The sequence below is a fragment of the Carettochelys insculpta genome, chromosome 33 (assembly GCF_033958435.1).
Source record: "Carettochelys insculpta isolate YL-2023 chromosome 33, ASM3395843v1, whole genome shotgun sequence".
Lineage (NCBI taxonomy): Eukaryota > Metazoa > Chordata > Testudines > Carettochelyidae > Carettochelys > Carettochelys insculpta.
Genome location: NC_134169.1, coordinates 691,290 through 710,162, shown reverse-complemented (window position 1 = coordinate 710,162; position 18,873 = coordinate 691,290). Strand labels below are relative to the sequence as shown.

General features: G+C 55.1%; 1 protein-coding gene across 1 annotated transcript; it reads right to left on the bottom strand.

Moving 5' to 3' along the window:
- Positions 1-12,766: 12,766 nt before the first annotated feature.
- Positions 12,767-18,554, bottom strand: LOC142005147 (C-signal-like). Its single transcript, XM_074982836.1, has 6 exons — positions 18,408-18,554; positions 17,512-17,563; positions 16,623-16,810; positions 14,802-14,960; positions 13,735-13,854; positions 12,767-12,880 (listed from the first exon to the last, which is right to left on the bottom strand). The coding sequence occupies exons 1-6, from the start codon at positions 18,552-18,554 to the stop codon at positions 12,767-12,769; spliced, it is 780 nt and encodes a 259-aa protein (XP_074838937.1).
- Positions 18,555-18,873: the final 319 nt, after the last annotated feature.

Sequence of the window (18,873 nt, the reverse complement as noted above, 5' to 3'; positions counted from 1 at the left end):
TGAATGCCTCTGTTTGTGGGGCTCACTCTTATGCCCAGAAGGGCTCATCTCTTTCTCCTATAACCTCTCTTACAGATAAGCCCAGCACCCATGTGACAAGAAGAAGTTGAACCAGACCCTGTTGTACAGCAGGAGAGCCCAGCAGATACCTTGCTGCTAGTGCACAGAAACTCTGTCCCAGCATGTACTTGAAGGGATTTCCCTCACTGATGTCACTGGCTGGGAATCACAGAGCTATCTTTGCCCCTCAGCCAAAAGAAGCTGTGCCAGGCAAGTGCCCCTGCCTGATCCCACATGTTCAGTCCCAGCCAGACCCAGCCACAGCCTGCTCCTGAACCTGCCTCCCATCAGCCCCTGACAGACTGACCTGGCAGAGAAGGGGCCAATCCAGCTGGAGCTGCTGTGCTAACGGAGCAGCTGGAAAGGAGCAGAGCGTGTCAGGAGGAGACGCAAAGGCTGCAGACCCTGCCCATGGCCCTGCTCTGTACCCACCCAGCAGGGACACATGGGCTGAGCTGTGCTGCTCCCAGGGCAGGGCACGATAGTCCCCTGCTCACCCCAGGAAGCAGCTCTGCAGGGGACATGAGTGATCATAGCTCTGTTGGGCCAAACCTGCCCATCCCGTGTCCCCGGCCAGCCAGTGAGTGGCAGAAAGGTTCCTGGCAGGGTTGAAGTTGGGACATATTAAAAACGTTCCAGGCACGTTGGGTGAGGTGCCGAGTGGTGAAGGGGATGGACGGCTAATCCATTGTGCTCTGCAGGGTTTGAATCCCATCCTCACTGAACCTTTATAGGCACCATCCTGCTGAGCTTTGTTGAGTTCCAGTCCTATTGTGTGATGCTACTTCTAGCACAGCTGAGCCTGCTGCCTCCCAGCTCCTGAGCTGGGCAGACTCCAAGCACAGGCCAACTCTGTCGCTCACTAGTGTGGGGGGTGTCTCTGCAGAGGCAGGTCTGGGGCAGGAGAGGGCCAGGAGGCAATACACACTGTGAATGGGATTCCCCAGTGCTCAGTGGCCCAGGACCTAATGCTGAGCCCTTGGCTGCATAGACCTGTTGGTGAATAACAAGAATCAAGGGCATCACCTCCCTGCCTTAGTAACAGACAAAGGGCTTTGGGGTTCCTCCCATGCTGCCCACACCCACTCTGCAGCCACCTCAGTTGTCCACCTGTCAGTGTCTGTTACTTCTTCCTCCAGAAGGACGGCAGCCGCCTCCTGCAGCTCTCTGAACTCTCCAGCACAGCCCAGAGGTGCTGCAAAGCAGGTGAGAGGCAGCCAGAAAGATTTGTCCAGGCACCACTGGGTGCTGCTTTCCTAATCTCCCCTTACCTGGGAGGTCCATGGGCAGGGGAGCCACAGAGCCTCTGGGACTTTTCTCCTAACTCGTTTGGGTTTTGTCAGTGACAAACAAAGGGATGTGAGAGGAGAGTAACTCTCCCTCTCCTGCCCAGCTGAGATTGCGCTGTCAGCAGCTGTGCACAGGCAGTGCCAGAGAGCCACAGGGCTGGGAGGATCAGTCTCTGTTCTTGTAGCCAGAGGAGCCACCTTCCCAACACCAGTTTCAGCTGCCTTAGCCTGAGCTCTTGTCTGTGCCTGGATTCTTCCCAACGCTCCTCTCCCATCAGCCTTTGCCTCCCCCAGCCATGACTGGGATTGCCAAGGGAGGGGTTTTTGGTTCCCCAGACACCTGCAGGAAAATGTTGCTCATGATGCACAACAAGGCACCACCGGGAGTTGAACCCAGGATCTCCTGTTTACAAAGCAGGTGCTTTTACCAGTTAAGCCTTGGTGCCCCCCTTGCTTGAGCTGTGTGTCCTGACAGGGAGATATCTGTGTTCGTCTGTGTCTTCAGCCAAAAAGCCGTCCTGCAGCACTTTAACGACAACCAAACGAATTTATCAAGTGATGAGCTTTTGTGGGGCCGACCCACTCTGGTGGGCTGCCCACAACAACCCCTTCCCGTTCCCCAGCACAGACATTGTGCCCGACGGAAGCTGGAGTTGCTGCCGAGAGGACATTGCGGATGAGAGGAAGGAAAAACCCCCTTTCACTTCCTGTCCCCTCTGCCGTGTGCAGATCAGACTCCACCAATCTACCCTCCTCCCACCCCACCTGCCCCAGTGCCAGGATCCCACCAGCAGAGCCTGGAGTCCTGCCCCCCTTTGCTCCCTCAGCCTGACTTTCACTCTGTGCTCCCCACACCCTCCTTTCTCCCTCTTCACACCCCAGGGGTGGGCGAGGAGGGCCCAGCTGTGGGGCAGAGTTATCTCCTGTCTCTCACGGAGTGGGGGATGGGCTGTGCTGCCCCGGCTGGAGCTTTTCAGGGTGAGCATTTGCTGCGGTGTAACTAGCAGAACATTTTGCCTTTCTGTCTCCTTCTGCCCTTCAGTCCCACTTGTGACCCTCCACACAACCCCTTTGCTTTATTACCAGCCCAGTGCAAATCACTGTGCCCTGGGGGTGGGGCTGACTTCCCAGCTTTCCCTGTGTGCAACCTTTGAGCAGGGCCTGGGGCTGTTACTGTGCAGTTGCAGGTCGGGGTCCGCTGGGGGTGTGGGGCTCCCAGTCATGTCTGGTGCCCCCGCCCCATGTCACGGAGGTGTGTGTTGTGTGGGGTACATACCTGACCGTCCACTGCCGCAGTTGGGGGTACCCTTGCGTGGGCAAACCCTCCTTGCTGAACAGCTGCAGGTGGGCCATGGCAAGACCCATGTAGGCATCAGTGGGGAGCCACAGACCCCCCCCCCCATCTGCCTTGCGCGAAGACTGTGAATGCAGGGACATGAGTTGGGGATCATTGTTGGCCTCTACAGGGTATGAGTAGGATCCATGTCTCCGCACACCTTCCTGGGTGAGGCTCCTGCTTCTGGGCTGGCTGGGGGCTGGGCATCAGTGCAAAGAGCAGAGACCCCCCCCCATTCTGGTTCCCGGCCTCACGAGCAGAACTCTGGTTCCTTTTCTGACCCCACGGCTGCTCTGCTTTCCCCTCTGCCCAGGCCTTCCTGCCCTTGCTGAAACAGGCTGCCCAGGGAAGCCCCTAGAGAGAGCTGAGCTGCAGCAAGGTGGCCATGGTCAACATATCCAGCGAGGCTGGCTCCATCCAGAATATCTGTGGCTGGGAAATGGTCCAAATCATCTCCTATTGCTGCAGCAAGGTACAGGGCAAACCCAGCAGGGCCTGACTGCTGCCTGGGTTTGCTACTTGCACAAATCCCTGTCACTCGCTGTGTTCCCCTTGTTCCCCATCCTACTGCCACCACTCCAGCCTCCAGCGCTGTGCTGGGCAGGGCCGGCAGATTTTGTCTGCCTGCAATTCACTTGGGCTTTAGATCAGAGTTCCCATCCGGTGAGGAACTTTCTGTTGTGCCTGTATCCCGCCGGAGAAATCCCCACGCTGAGATGGGCTGGGACAGCTCAGCCCCAGTCTAGCCAGTCTCAGCTAAGGGAAGCGCCACTGAAGAGCTCTTCATCCTACCCACTTGTAGTGGGGGACATACCCCTTTTGGAGACTATCCCCAGCTCAACTCCAGGAGGCCAGATCCTAACTGTGCCGAGTAAAATTATGGGAGAACCGAAAGGAGCAACAATGTCACATTCTCACTTTTCCATATCGGCCCAGATCCTGCATAACCGAGAGCAGCCTCAGCACGGCTCTCAGGTGTGCTCACCTGTCACACCTCATTGGAAGCATCTCAGGATCCTTGTCTCATCAAAGTGCAGCTCCACCCACATCTCTGTGGGTTGCTGTCATCACTGAGAGCATGAGAGAGTGCAGCTCCCAGGAGCGTTTTCTTCTCACGAGTGCTTCTGATAAGCAGAGTGCTTTAGTGGTCATGGAGCAGACACCTCAAATGCTGCCCAGCTGATTAGCAGAGCACCCACAGCTGGCAGCGAGTGTTTTTTATTGGTGGTGTCCATCCGCACATGCTTTGGTGCACATACAATTCATTCTGCACATGGAAAGATGGAATTAAAAGGAACGCTGTTCTCACCCCTTTGTCTGTCTGTCCCATCCCTCCCTTCAGGAGTGTGGGTCATTTCCTGCAGGGCTCATTCCCTCCCCCACACTCTGCTGTCTCTGCTCATGGCATCTCACCCGCAGTTCCCCCATCCCCATGTGCCCAGGCAGAGAGGTGCAAGGGATGGGATGGGTGGCTCTCAGCAAAGCCCAGGTGGTGCGTGAGGGAACTCCTTGAAGAAGTGCAGTGAGACTGGAGCATTTAAGTACCAAGAGGGTAATAACAAGACAACCTGGGGCTTTGTTTGGTAACAAACCTGCTCAGCACACAAGTGGTGGCCACCAGGCAAACAGCATTTCTGCAGCTGGCAGGATATGAATCCACACAGGGCAATCCCCCCGGTGTCTTTGTCCCTCAAACTCACCCCAAACCCCTTGCTTGCAGTGCCAGGCTTCTGCTCTCAGCCCTTGGTCCTTGCCAGAGGTTTGCTGGGAACTGCCAGCACATTGGGAAGCCCAGATCACACGTCTCATGCCATGTGGCAGTGGTGACTCTGGGTGGTGCTTGGAGCACAGTGTGCCACCCCAGGGCACTCACGCTGCAATGGAGACAGGCACCTCTATGGTCAGTGCCTGTCAGCATCATGTAAAGCATCCAAATGTCCATTGTGGGTCAGGCCAAAGGTCTGTCTGGCCCAGTGTCCTGTCCTCTGGGAGGGGCAACACCACATGTTCCTGCAGCCAGCAGGCAGCAGGCAGGTACCACTGGGAGTTGAACAAAGGATCTCCCCTTTACTTGGCAGGTTCTTTACCAACCAGGCCATGGTGCCTGCTCTAGTTAAGCTCTGCCCTCTGCCCACACCTGACTCCTGCCAGCCCACACCAGGGCCTGCCTGGCTTCAGTGGTGTTTGGATCCTGTCAGGCAGAGGCTGGAGCAGTTTTACTCCCAAAGGGGGGTGACTCATTGCACAGCCTAGAGAACCAGGTCAGTGTCACTGTGTGAGTCAGGGCTGTAAAACCCACACCCCCTCCTGAGTAAGAGGGACACTGACCTACCCCGGTGCAGATAGTGCCCTGCCAACCAGACAGCTTTTCCCAGGGCACTGCTGGCAGTGGTGGTGGTTGGGCAGTGCAGACTCAGCACACAGGTGGCCTGTGACAGCTGCAAAGGGGAGGGTTTGAGAATTGTTAGGCAGGCTGAGAACATGAGTGCAAGAAAGGAAGTGCCCAGCATGGGGCTTGAACCCATGAGCGTGAGGTGGCAGCGAATTTTATCCCCCAAATCTAAGGTTTTTAGGATTTTTGGGGGGAAGTTTATACCAAAACCTAGTGGATAAGGTTTTGGAGGTACTTCTGCTGGCCCCCACTTCTGCATTTATCTTGTTAGATGGGGAAGGAGCTATGACAGGGTGGCAGTGGTGTTAAGAACCCAGGACTCTTTTCTGATTGTTAAGATACAGACTAACACAGCTACTTCCCTGACACCAAAGAGAGCTTTTCTAAGAGAAACACTGTGTCTTAGCTGCTCTAACACACCTGCTAGCTCACAGGAGCTCTGGAGTTCAACTCCCAGGGGTGCCTTGCCATACATCTCTCTCAAAGTTTTCCTATGTCTGCCTGTGGAACAGAGGGGACCTTCCTTGGCGAGGCCAGTCATTGGTGTGGAAGGAAAAGGAAGATGGGAGAGGAGTGTTGGAAAGAATCCAACCACAACCTGGAGTTTGGAGAAAGGCAGCTGTGACAGGCCTTGGGAACGTGGCAACCTCTGCCTGTGGGGCAAGGCAGGACAAGAAGAGATACTCTCCCCTCATGTCCCTTTGTCATTGACAAAACCCACATAAGTTAGGCGAAAAGTCCCAGCAGGGCACTGTGGCTCCCCTGGCCCTGTGCCTGCCAGGGAAATGGAGGTTAGGGAAGCAGCAGCCCTTGGTGACCGGCCAAATATTTCTGGCAGCCTCTCACCTGCTTTGCAGAGCCACTGGGCTCTGCTGGAGAGTTCAGAGAGGGGGAGCTGTTCCAGTCATTCCCAGTGGTGGGGCACACAGGGACAGGGCTGTCTCTGAAACCCCTTCATCCATTGCCTCTGCACAGTCGAAAGGAAAAACCTGAGCCACAGCCCTGGGGTAAGGCCTGGAGCAAAGCTCCCTCTTCCCCTGCCTCTGCTAAGCTCACAACCCTGTAACAGAGAGACATGAGTGCCACATCTCACCCAACACTGGCTCGGAATGAAGGGAACTGCCTCTTCTCTGACCCACCCCGGGTAACCCCCCCACCAGCCTCTTTCTCCTGGCCATAGCCTTCTGTCTGGCCCAGCCAAGTGCCACCTCCCAAACCCTCACCCATCCAGGAGGTGACTGTGATGAGCATTCTCCTGGCCTGCTGCTCACACAGTTCCCCTGTCTTTGTAGCCTCCACAGGCTCCCACTTCTCCACCTCCTCAAACACAGGCTGCAGCTTTGATGGATAGAGAAGGTCAACAATGAGGTATTTGATTGGCAGATACAGCCACAGAGAACCTGCTCCAGAAGGTTCCACAAGCTATTCGGGCTTATTTCCCAAAGGAACAATGAATTGAAAATCAAGACCCTGATATTCGGCATAACGGTCAGTTCAAATAGGAGCGGCAGAGCCCAGAGAAAATGGGTAGATGATATAGTAGATTGGTGTGGAGCTCATCTACCGAAACCAAGGCGCACCGCACTGGACAGGGAAAGATGGAAGGAAATCGTGATGGAGTCATTGGACACCAATGGTCGCTGAGCCCATGATTGACGATGATGATGATGGTGATGAAGATGATGATGATGCCAAAAGCCTGGCTAGTGTGTTCCCTCAGCAGTCGCATGACAAAATCATCTCCAACTGATAAGGAATGGCCTCAGAATTGTTGAAGCTGGTGCTGAAGTAGCTCAGTAGGGCATGTGGGACAGTAAAAATCTAAAGGCCCCTGCTTCAAACCCAGGTTTCAGCAAAACTCCAAGTAGAAGGGGCTGTAAAACTACAGGTGCCAAGTCTTTCTGATGCTCTGTAGAAAAGCCTCCTAAAAGACATCCTAATGTGCAGCTGGCCTGGCAGATTCTGGCGTGGATTTCTTTGTCAAGAGAGCTGTCATTGGCTTTCACGCTGCCAAGGTACTTAAACTCTTCTACTGTTCTTAACTTTGTTCCTTTAGTTAAGGTTGAAGTGGGGAACAGCAACAGATCCTGGAGCTGGTTGAAACAGGACCTCAGTCTCTCCCAGGCTGATGGACAAACCAAAGAAGCCAGGGGCATCAGCAAGCTTGTTGACAATGAGCTGGAGATCAGATTCCCTGTGTGCCATCAGCGCAGAGTCATCAGCAAAAAGGGCTTCAAGGATGAGCCTCTCAAGCATCTTGATTTTAACATCCAGAGGACAAAGGTTGAAAAGTGACCCATCCAGTGTGTATTTTATGCAGACTCCACACATCACACTGACGCATTCCCTCACCGTACCTGAGCCAATGCCAGCTTTGCCCTGGTACAGCACTCAGTTTGCTCCCTCTCAGCTGCCCCACCCATCCACTGCTGGTGCTAATAACCAACTGCTAGTCATTGTATTTGCTGAAGATTTTCTCTGAAACCAAGTCCTACGATTGTAGCTCTTGGGCTACGTCGACAGTAGCCCCAAACTTCGAATTGGCCACGCAAATGGCCAATTCGAAGTTTACTAATGAAGTGCATATCCAGCGCTTAATGAGCATGCGGGCAGCCGCGGCACTTCGAAATTGACACGACTTGCCGCCGCGCAGCTCGTCCCGACGGGGCTACATTTCGAAAGGACCCCGCCTACTTCGAAGCCAACTTCCCAGCTGATGGGAAGAAGGGGACTTTGAAGCAGGCGGGGTCCTTTCTAAAAGGAGCCCCGTCAGGACGAGCCACGAGGCGGCGAGGCGTGTCAATTTCAAAGTGCCGCAGCCACCCACATGCTAACAAAGTGCTGAATATTCATTTCAGCACTTCATAAGTAAACTTCAAAATGGCCTATTGCGTGGTCATTTCAAAGTCTGGGGCTAGTGTAGGTACAGCCTCAGTAATCTTAATTACCATTAAAACACTAGTTTTCACTATTATCTTTATCAGGTGCAGAAAAGTAGTAAAACCAGATCCAAAACAATAAGCTATCCACAGTCAGATAACTAACTCAAGCTGTACTTCTCTATCTTCTGTTTTACAATCTTTTAAAGCAGGGGAGCCCTGTGCAATCCATGTCTTGTGCACTTGTGATGACTGCCCTGTCCCCCACAACAGCTTGGAGCATTGGTGAGATTTCACAATTGTTATGCTGAGTGTGAACATAAATTGTGATTTTACAACAATGTCTTGAAAATAAACAATCTCATTGCTTCCTTGCTACCCATCAGGCTTTGTTTGCAAGGTACCACATATGCACCCCATTGCACTCTCATGCAAATGATCTCTGGGAGACACATTCCTTCCAGCCTTCAGCAGCATTGAGTTCCTGCTGGCACGTTGCTTACACTGGAATGGCTGAGGGTTCGTAGCCAGTGCAGAGCAATGAAGTGGGAGTTATAGGAAGCAGTGCAGGGAAGGAGCAGGGAGAGGTGGAGGAAAAAGCCCAGAAGTGCTCAGTGTAGGGTCCCTGCTGGGCTGCAACCAGAGGGAGGGAGCACCTGGGTTCCACCAACTCCATTGAGGGCATAGATCAGGCTTGTGGCAGGGACTGAGAGGATTGTCTGGGTCACGGAGAGTGACAGAGAAATGAAGGACTGTAGCTCAGAAGGGAGAACAGCCAAGTCATCCAGACAAAAGGGGGAGTCAGAAGCTGGACAGTGGCAGCTTCTACCAGCAAGAGGGGCTGCCACAGTGAACAGGAGAGGTGTAGTCACTGGCAGGAGCATATCTTGACAGAGCTGATGCTTGAGCTGAGCCATCCAGTAGCAAGTGGCTGTTGCATTAAACAGAGCAAATGAAGAGAGGAAAATCATGTAAGAGGACATGAGCCCCAAAACCATCTGGATCAGGTATTAGACAATGGTAGAACAAGGGCTTGTCGGGGATTTAAACCCAGGACCTCACCCACCCTAAGGGAGAATCATACCCCTAGACCAACAAGCCCCTCTTACAAAACAAGAACTGGGCGTTCCACAGAATCAGGTTTCAATAAACCCCCAGTGCTCTGATAAATCCTACACTTAACTTCACCTTTCCAAGGTCATTTCCAAGCTCCCCTCACAGCTTTGAAGCAAGAAACCAACTACACACTCAGGTCAGTTCAGAAACCACACTGTGTGTGAGAAAAATGTAGGCAACGCAAGGTCAGGGACAGCAACAAACACATTCTTTGGGGGGAGCATCAGCGAGTTCAACTCAAGACTTCCTGCTCCCTGAGCAACACCTGGTTTTGCAAAACAAACCCGGCTTCTGACAAAAAGCGAACCTCACTTCTAACAAAGTTAGACAAAAGTAAAACCAAACAGCCCCACACACCAGCTGCACCTGACTTCACCTTGTCAAGGACTTCCCCACACTGCCTCCTGGTTACAGTGAGATTCACAAGCTCAGGGGGCTGGTGCGGCTGGGCTCAGTCCTTCACAACTCTTTACCTGCCTGGTCCATGTGACTCCACCCAGAACAAGCTCAGCTTGCTCCCACGCATTACAAGATCCAAACTCCATCAAAGCTGGGCAGGCCCAGGAGTTGGGGCTGGCAGGGAGTCAGGTGTGTGCACATAGCAGAGCTTCATCTGGTGTTTAGAAGGAGGAAGCAGAAAGAGCAGAGAGATGACTAAAGAAAAACAAAAGCCCTGGAAATGATAAGCTCATGGGAGAGATGATAAAATACAGCAGGGGCTTCTGGAGGGAGCGTTTCCTTCTGTAAGATCCCCGTGGGACGCGCGTCTGAACGTGTGTTTTGGAGTTTGGAAGAGCTTCTTCTGGGCTCCCAATCATGCGCCCATGTGCTAATGAGGTACAGAACATTTCATTCCATGCCCCATTCGCATCTCCTGGACAGCTCATTATTACACCACTTCTGGAAGAAGCGGCACGTGAAGACACAGCTGCAGGATGCCCCCAGGCAGAGGCTGCACCCACGGGCTGTCTCTGTTCTGACACAGCCTGTGGCAGGGCCCAAGACCTCAGTGGGTGACAAACAGTGTAGAGGGAGGGGGAGGCCGGGTGCCAGGGGGGACGGGTGGCAGGTGTGAAGGGGAACCCGGGCAGGGCTGGTGGCTGAGGGAGGAGGGGAAAAGGGCAGTGGGGGGGTTGGCAGGGTCTGAGGGGACAAGGGGATCAGAGCACTGGGGAGGGGTGGGAGAGACAGTATCTGAGGGGACCCACTGCAGGGCCCAGGACAGCTGGCAAGGGGCAGCCGGGGCTGGGGGAACCCCCAGCTGGGCTCAGAGCAGTGGGGGATGGGTGAGAGAGTCTGAAAGGGGAGGCCAGGCTGGTGGGGGAGGGGAGGAAATCTCATTCAGTGGCCAGGGGCCCTGCAGCTGCCTGTTGCTCATTTCCAAGGTCCTGCTCTGCAGGCCGGCGAGCTCAGTGCTTTGAGCATTGGCCTGTTCAACCCAGGGGGGTGAGCTCAGCCCTTGAGGGGAGCCATTTAGGAGTCTGGGGCAAATGGGTCTGTCTCCAGTACTGCCCTTCTTCAAAGGGAGGCTGGTAAGCAGGGCGTGAGGACGTCATCAATGAAGTGCTGTGCTGCATGAGCAGCACTTCATTCAGCTAATTCTCCCCCGGCCCCGGCAACTTCAAAGTGTTCAACTCCTCCAAACTTTGAGGACTCAGGGGACTTTGGAGTACCCCAGGCAGTGCAAAGGACGGGCAGGTGAGCCCCAGCTACACACCAGCCGACACTAAAGAGTTGCTGGTGGGGGGGAATTAGCTTAACGAAGCGCTGCCTGAGCAGCACAGCACTTCATTAACAATCTCCTTACACCCTACGTAACATGCTCCCTTCCAAGTAGGGAGGTAGAGGTAGTGTAGACAAGCCCTATATAGAGATAAAAAAAAATAATGCCTGTCAGGGAAGGTGTTAGGTCCTGCCAGGAGGGCAGAGGACTGGATTTAATGACCTCCTGAGGTCCCTTCCACTTCCGTGACATGTGTATCCTCATATGTATATGTATATATATATATATATATATATATATATAAACTCTGTAGTGTCCACACACCCAAAATAATCCCACACTGTGACGGGTTGTAATCAGGAATTTGTCTTTACACATTGCCAGTTCACCACCGCTGTTGTTCCCCAGGGCAGAGATTTTCCAGGTTTGTCTGCACTACAGAGTTATTTCAGAATAGCTTATTTCAGAATTATTCCTCCCAAATAAGCCATTTGATAATGAAGCCTTCACGCACCAAGGAAGGCCCAGAATAAACAAAACCTATTGGAAAACAGCACGTCCCCACACAAGAGAGCCTAGTTCAGATTAGAGCCCTTGAAGCACACTGGCGCTATGGCGACACAGCAGCATTATTTCGGAATAAACTATTCTTTGAAAGAGCCCCAGTTACCCGTCCATACAGCCCCATTCTCTCTTTTGGAATAGGCACTATTCCTAGTAGGATGAGGCTTAAAGACCTCGAAAAAAGCCATCCACTATTTCTAATTAGTTCAGTAAGCTGCCCGGCTGTCTCAGGCTGTGTTTGCACTGGCTCCCATCTTGGAAGGGAGCATGGGAAATAGGGTGTTGTGAGATTACTAACGAAGTGCTGTGATGCAAAAGCAGCACTTCATTAAGCTAATTCTCGATTCCCGCGGGGCCCCCCCGCCCGCGCAACTTTGAAGCAACAAACTTGGAAGTGCCAGCTTGTCTCTCACAGTGACTAACCCGCCGGTACTTCAAAGTGCCTGGGCTACTTCAAAGCAAAGGCAGGTTAGCCGTGGCTGCTCACAAGCTGCTAACAAGGTGCTGAGCCTGATTAAAGACGGCCCAGCCCTGCCCCAGATCCAGGGCTGCTACACAGACTGTGTGTGCCCTGCCCTGCTGTAGGGGTTGAGCCTGACTAATCAGCTGTGGCCCTGCCCTGACCTAGGGCTGGGGCTTACATCTTGACTGCCTAAGTGGGATGTGGCCAATCCTGCCCCACGGACAGGGCCTATATGCTGCCCACCTGCAGCCCAGATAAGGAGGACTGGGCCCTATGGGGACTGCTGCCTGCCCAGAACGAGGCAGGGCTGAGAGTTGGGGAGGTCTTGTGGCCTGCTCCACCCCAGTTGGGGCACACCCTGGCCCACACCGGGACACACTGTGTTAGCATTTTGCCCTGGTTTGGCTTTCTCAGCTGTGCCCAGACAATCCTCCTGTATGACAGACTGATGAAGAGAGACACCCAGTGTATCCAGAGGCTCCTGGCCTCCCCCTCCCAGTGCCCCCTGGGCTGCCTCGGGGGCAGGGGCTTCTTGGCCCAGGTTAGGTAGCATTGGCCAAGATAACTCAGGGTGGCTAATTCAATATACTGCACAAGTGCGGGAGAAGGGGTGTCACTGCCCGTGAGCTCTCCCTGGGCCTCTTCCCTGCAGCAGTGAGGTCCTGGGTGTTTTCCTCACTCTCAGCCACCCTCTCCCAGCTGGACACCCAAAGCTCCTGTCTCACAGACCAGCTCTGGGATTTGGCTGTGGAGGGAGGAACCAGTCATCACATGGCATCTCCACCCAGGTGCAGCCGGTGGCTTCCAGGACAGGACAGACCAGGCCAGGCTCAATCAGGTCCCCTGCGTTAGCTCAGTGGGTTTATTGAGGCCAGAGGCACAGCTGACAGCACGGTCACTGGAAAAGCCTGGCCCAGGGCTCTTGGCGCAGGGCTGGGAACATCTCACCAAGGAAGAACTTTCCCTTCCCAGTTCACAAAGCCTCCATTGTCCTTCTCGCAGAGTGTGGAGAGCACGTGCAGCATCCCTCTGACACTCGCCTCCACCGTCACTGGGGCCTGTGGGTGGGGGGAAGCAGAGTGAGGTGGGGGAGCTGACTTTGGGAGCATCCCAGGACCCCAGGGGCCCAGAGACAGGACGAAGTTGAGCCCTTGGCCCAGCTGGAGTTCCCTTGAACTGTCCCTCCCCTGAGTGGCATGAATTATCTTGTGTGTCCCAAGGCAGGGGGTGTGCAAAACACAGCTGTGTTGTGATGCATGACCTTCACCCTGGTGCACGTAACACAATTCATGCTGTGGGAGTGGGGCCAAGGGGTGTGAGTGGGGGAGGGGTTCTGGACTGGGACAGAGGGTTGGGATGCAGGAGTGTGAGGGCTCTGCCTGGGAGTTTGGGCTTTAGGGAAATGCTGGAAATTAGTGATTTGGGCTACCAGAAGATGTGGAAGGTGCTCAGGACTGGGGGGTGGGTGTGAGGATGGGGGTCCAGGATCTGGGCTGGGGAGCTGGAGTGGGTTTCAGCTCTTGGCTGGAGAGTGGTAAGTTAAAGCTGTCCAGAGTCCAGGATGGGGGTTGGGCTTTGGGGTACATGAAGATACTGGGTGGAGAGCACAGAAATGACTGCACGAAAGTACCTGTGAGCTGGTGCCCATAAAACCCCCAGAGCAGCAGCAGCAGCAGCTCTGCTCACCTTCACTCTGGGATGCCAGCAGCTTGAGGAACCAAGCAAGCGGCAGCAGGAGGTTGGAAGCCCAGAGCACAGCATGGAATCCCTGAGGGCCTCTGAGTGGGACGCGATCCTTCCACGCAGGGCAGAGGCGGAGGGCAGGATGGGTTCCAGCACAGCCATTACCCCTACAATAAACATCTGCTCCTAACACTTGGCAATCACTGTCCTCTCCGAGCGAGGCACCTACCTGGATGGAGTCAGAATTCCCCATGTCTGTCTGCACCCAGCCAGGATGGACAGCGACACTCAGGATCCCGTCTCCACCATACCCCAAGGCCTGGCACTTGGTGAGCATGTTCAGAGCAGCCTGCAGGTGAGACACCATGAGCAGAGACAGCAGAGTGTGTGGGAGGGAATGAGCCTTGTAGGAAACGACCCACCCTCCCGAAGGGAGGGATGGGAGAGACAGAGAGACAAAGGGGTGAGAGCAGAGCTCCTTTTGTTTTTGTCCTTCTATGTGCAGAATAAACTTTGTGTGCACTGAAGCATGTGTGGATGGCACCCACCAATGAAAACACACGCTGCTGGCTGTGCGCGCTCTGCTGATCACCTGGGTGGCATGTGAGTTTTTCCCGGATGGCTGCCCAAGTACTCAGCCTGTCAGAAACACTAGTGAGAAGAAAACACTCGTGGGAGCTGCAGTCTCTGATGGGCTCAATGAGGACAGCAAGCCACCGAGATGCAGGTGTAGCTGCACTCTGATGAGCCCCTGATGCTGACAGGCCTGCAGTGAGCCGTGACAGGTGAGCACACATGAGAGCTGTGCTGAGGCTGCTCTCTGTTACGCAGGATCTGGGCAGTTAGAGGAAAGTGGAAATGTGACATCGATGCTCCTTTGGGGTACCCGACATTTGAGCCAGACACAGCAAGGATCTGACCCCCTTGAGTTGAACTGGGGATGGTCTCAAAATGGGGTATGTCCACCCCAGGGGGGATAGAATTCATAGCTCCGCAGTGACCTTCCCTGAGCTGAGACTGGCTGGACGGGGGCTGAGCTGCCCTGGCCCCTCAGAGTGTGGGGGTTTCTCCAGCGGGATACAGGCACAACAGAAAGTTCCTCACCGGATGGGAACTCTGATCTGAAGCCCAAGTGAATTGCAGGCAGACAAAAATCTGCCGGCCCTGCCCAGCACAGCGCTGGAGGCTGGAGTGGTGGCAGTAGGATGGGGAACAAGGGGAACACACCGACTGACAGGGGTTTGTGCAAGTAGCAAACCCAGGCAGCAGTCCGGCCCTGCTGGGTGTGCCCTGTACCTTGCTGCAGCGATAGGAGATGACTTGTCCCAGATGCCAGAGGTAGAGATTCCGGATGGAGCCAGCCTCGCTGGACATGTTGACGATGGCCGCCTTGCTGCAGCTCAGCCCTGTCTGGGGGCTTCCCTGGGCAGCCTGCTTCAGCAAGGGCAGGAAGGCCTGGGCAGTGGGGAGAGCAGAGCAGCCGTGAGGTCAGAAAAGGAACCAGCCTCGTGCTCGTGAGACAGGCCACCAGAATGCGGTGGGTCTCTGCTCTTCCCCCTGAAACCCAGCCCCCGGCCAGGCCAGAAGTAGGAGCCCCACACAGGCAGGTGTGGGGAGCTGTGGACCCTGCTCATGCCCAGGTAGGAGCCCAGAATGACCCAACTCATGTTCCCGCCTTCAGAGTCCCCATCCAGGGCAGATAGATGGGGGGTCTGCGGCTCCCCACAGCTGCCCATATGGCTCTGAGCATGGCCCAGCTGTAGCTCCTCAGCTGTGAGTCTTTGCTGGGCAAGGCTGCAAGCCAGAGCCAGGGCAGGGGAAGAGTCATGTGGACACCTCTGGGAACCCCCCCTATATCCTGAGCAGGAGGCCCCGGGATCAGGGACTCAGGCTGGATGTTGCTCCCCCACCTGCCTACCCTGGGCAGGTAAATGGTTTGAGTTGCCCAGCCAGGCTACAGCTTGTGGCTTGGCCAGGAGCCAGGGTGTGTGGGGAGAGGAGTGGAAGGATGAGGACCAGGGAGGGCACAGAGCCTCCCCACAGCCCTGCCGGGGTTGGAAGAATCTCTTTCCTCTGCTCTGAGGCATCTCCCCACCAGCTGCCCTTGGCGTGAAGCTAACTGGTCTGTGCCGGCTCCGCAGCAGGTGCCTGAACCCCCCGGCCTCTGGCCACACAAGCCCTGACTCCCCGGCCTGTGCCACACTCGGTCTCTGTACACAGGCCAGTGACAGACCCACCCAGCGTGGAGCCCTCCGAGCCTGTCCTGCCCCCCCCAGCCCCTTGTGCGCTGCCACTTGCAGCTCGTATGGCACCTGGAGTGAGCCCACTTGGGGCCATCAGTCTGCTGAGCACCAGCAGAGATGGGTTTGTAGTGAACACATGGGGAAGCTCATTTTTTGGGCTGTCGAGTTTGTGCCAGTTCCTGCCACCACTCACACCCAGGTGCCCATTTGTGAGCCTCATGGGCTGACCAGGGGGTCCAGGGGCTTTATAGAGATGCTCACAAGCACTCGGTGCCTTTGGTAAAAGAGGGAACCAGCCCTGATAGCCCCTTCCTGCTGCTTATCCCACTGGGGACTATATGTCAAGGAGAAAGGACACGTTTCTGTCCTCACAGTTCGAAGGGCCGTAGTTCCTGGCTGTGGACCTACGTCCATGAGCCCCAGCCCGGCCAGCCAGAGACCATCTCGCAGCTCCGTGCTGCAGTCACCCTCAGCCCCGGAGCAGACAGATGCCCCTCTGCCGGCTGGGCCCCATCTGAGGGGACGGGGAGAGAGTCCTCTTAAGGCCACACATAGTGGTGGGACTGGGGAGACAGAGGTCTCTCAAGTAAGGGAACTGGGGCTTCATGAATGACGCTGTCCTTGCACTGATGCTCTGGGTGTGAAAAGTGAGGGACTGAAGCTCTGTGTGTGCAGAGCCAGGGCCATGCAGGGATCTGGGGTGAGGTTTCATTTCTGAGAGGTTCAAGTCCCTCAATACACTTGCAGCCTTTGTGCTCCCAGCAAAGGCCCCACATTGACCCAGTGACCCAAACCCAGGGAAGGGAGGACTCCTGGCCCAAGCACTGTCAAACCCTGGTGCATCTGGCCACGTGCTCTCTGTCAGGGCCCTTACCTGGCTCACCAGCAAGGGCCCCGTCACGTTGGTCGCGTACACCAGGGCCATGTCCTCTGGTGTCTCTGACTCCAGTGTGTTCAACTTCACTATCCCAGCGTTGTTTATCAGCAGATTAAGCCCGGAGCCTTTCAGGTGTTTCTCAACTCTGGCTGCCGCCGCCTTGATGCTGGCTGGGTCTGTGACATCTACAGCGACAGAGCAGGGGGTCAAGAGCATGATTCCTCCTCTCCGATGTCACCCCCACCAGAGCACAGCCCCCTGGGCCAGAGGGCTTCTTCCATTGGGCTCAGAGGTGGGAGGGGGGTTGGGGAAAGGAGGTGGGGGTTGGGGACTGCTGCTGGGTCCAGGCACGGGGAGCTGTGCTGGAGCAACAAGAGGAAAAGCTAATTCAGAGAGACAATTATGATCAGTTCCTTGGACAATCTGAGTAGCCAAGAAAATGGAAATGTGCTGGAGTTAGTGGTTAGTTCATACGCGCGGAGTTGATCTCACTTAGACAAAGGAAGTGGATGATTTAGAATTGCTTGTGATGCATTGTAGGTGAGAGAAGTCCCCAGCTGGACGTGCAGGGCTCCATCCCAGAGGTGGGAATGCCAGACAGAGCTGCCCATGTGTGACTCTCACAGGAGGAACCTGCCACATGGTGGTCCTGGGGCTTTCCAGCCTCTCCAGAGCCAACCAACCCTGCCAGAATTTCCACTCACACCTGCCTCCTCTGGGGCTGGTGAAGGTATCAATGAGCTCTCAGCGATTATTGACTCTGGTCCTGTTCTCCTCACTGGGACTGGGTGAACCTGGGAGGGGGGATGCAGAGGGGGATAGGAACAGGAAGAACATGCTGCAGGGAGATGGAACCTCAGCTCTGGGCCTGGGGCCGGGCACCCACCCAGCGCAATGATCACCAGGTTCGGATGTTTGGCCTCCAGCTTCCGCAATTCCTGAAAAAGAATGAAGTAAATGGTTATTGACATTGGGCCCATGCCCAGGGCCATGCTGGGCAGGATCCAGATCCCCACTGACCCTGGGAACCAAGTCAATGTCTTAACTGCTTTTCTCCACCAAGCCTCCTTGTACAACAACCTGCCCTGGTTTCTGTACCAGTAGGAGGCTTCTAATTGCCCCTGAGCATTTCCAGTGCCATTGTCTAACTCAGTGTGATGGAGTCTGGGACACAAATCACTTCCCCATCATTCATGGGGACTGGGAGGAGGCTTTTGGAGGTCAGTTCCCCCAGGGGAGGTAAGGGGGGTTCCCCCCAGCCGCTGGGATCTGGCAGTGTCTCAAGTTCTCAGGAGTTGGTTGTGAGTGGGGATTTTGTCAGCTGTGGAAGGAGCTGGTGCCATGACCCAGAAGTTACTCAGAATCTGCAGTTCTCCAGGCTGGGTGTGAGAGCAGAGCTGAGAAGACAGAGGACCTGAGGTAGTGGCAGACAAGGGAGGTGTCAGACTCATGAATTAGGCTCACTGGAGGCTGGTGGGACTGGGTATTGCTGTGCTATAGTCATTATTCACCTATGCTGGGCAAGACGATCCACAGCCCCTGGGTCGGTGCCCCAGGCTCACCAAATGCTGCCACATCCTCACTGCTCTGGGACCTGAGCTGCCAGGTGTAGAGGGTTTGGGGTGCAACTGTGCACCTTCGAGCTGGAGCAGGGTCTGCAGTCATTGCCTGCTCCAGTGTGTGGGTCTCAGCCCCAAGTGCTGCAACACTGGAAGCCCCTTGCGCAGCTTCTGCTTCCCCCTCCAGCTACTGCTAACTCCACCCCCCTTGCCCCGTTCTCACCTGCATTTGCTCCCCTGCTGGGTCCTGGCAGGTGGCAAAGACCCACTCTGGTGGGTTGGAGTTCCCCAGAAGCTGCTTGATGAGTTCCAGGCCGATTCCTTGATTGGCCCCTGTCACCAGAACACTGCGGAGATTTAAACCAGCCATGGCACCTCCCTGCCTCTACTCAGTGAGAGCTGCACTTGTCAGAGCCCTGAGTTCCCTGCCTGCTCACAGCTGGGGTTATGGAATGATACATCCAGGGAAATAACTCTGCTGCTATCAGGTGACAAAACAGAAAGTGCTCCAATACGCCAGACCTTATTTGTCTATTTGTTACTCCTCCTCTCAGGTGAGCGGGTTGGTCGGTTTGGTTTGGTTTGCTACTTACTCATGTTTTGGTGCAGGGCCAATCAACTTCTGGCTGCCTTCCTGTGCAGAAGGGCAACACCACTGCGGTGACCGTGCTGTGACCGAGGAGTCACTG

Bases quoted from the DNA above. Each gene is read 5' to 3' on its own strand.
- LOC142005147 (XM_074982836.1), bottom strand. From the start codon at position 18,554: ATGGCTGGTTTAAATCTCCGCAGTGTTCTGGTGACAGGGGCCAATCAA. The intron at 17,564-18,407 runs GTGAGAACGGGG...ATTCTTTTTCAG, and splicing joins CAGCAGGGGAGCAAATGCAG to GAATTGCGGAAGCTGGAGGC. The intron at 13,855-14,801 runs GTACAGGGCACA...TCTCACCTGCAG, and splicing joins TCTCCTATCGCTGCAGCAAG to GCTGCTCTGAACATGCTCAC.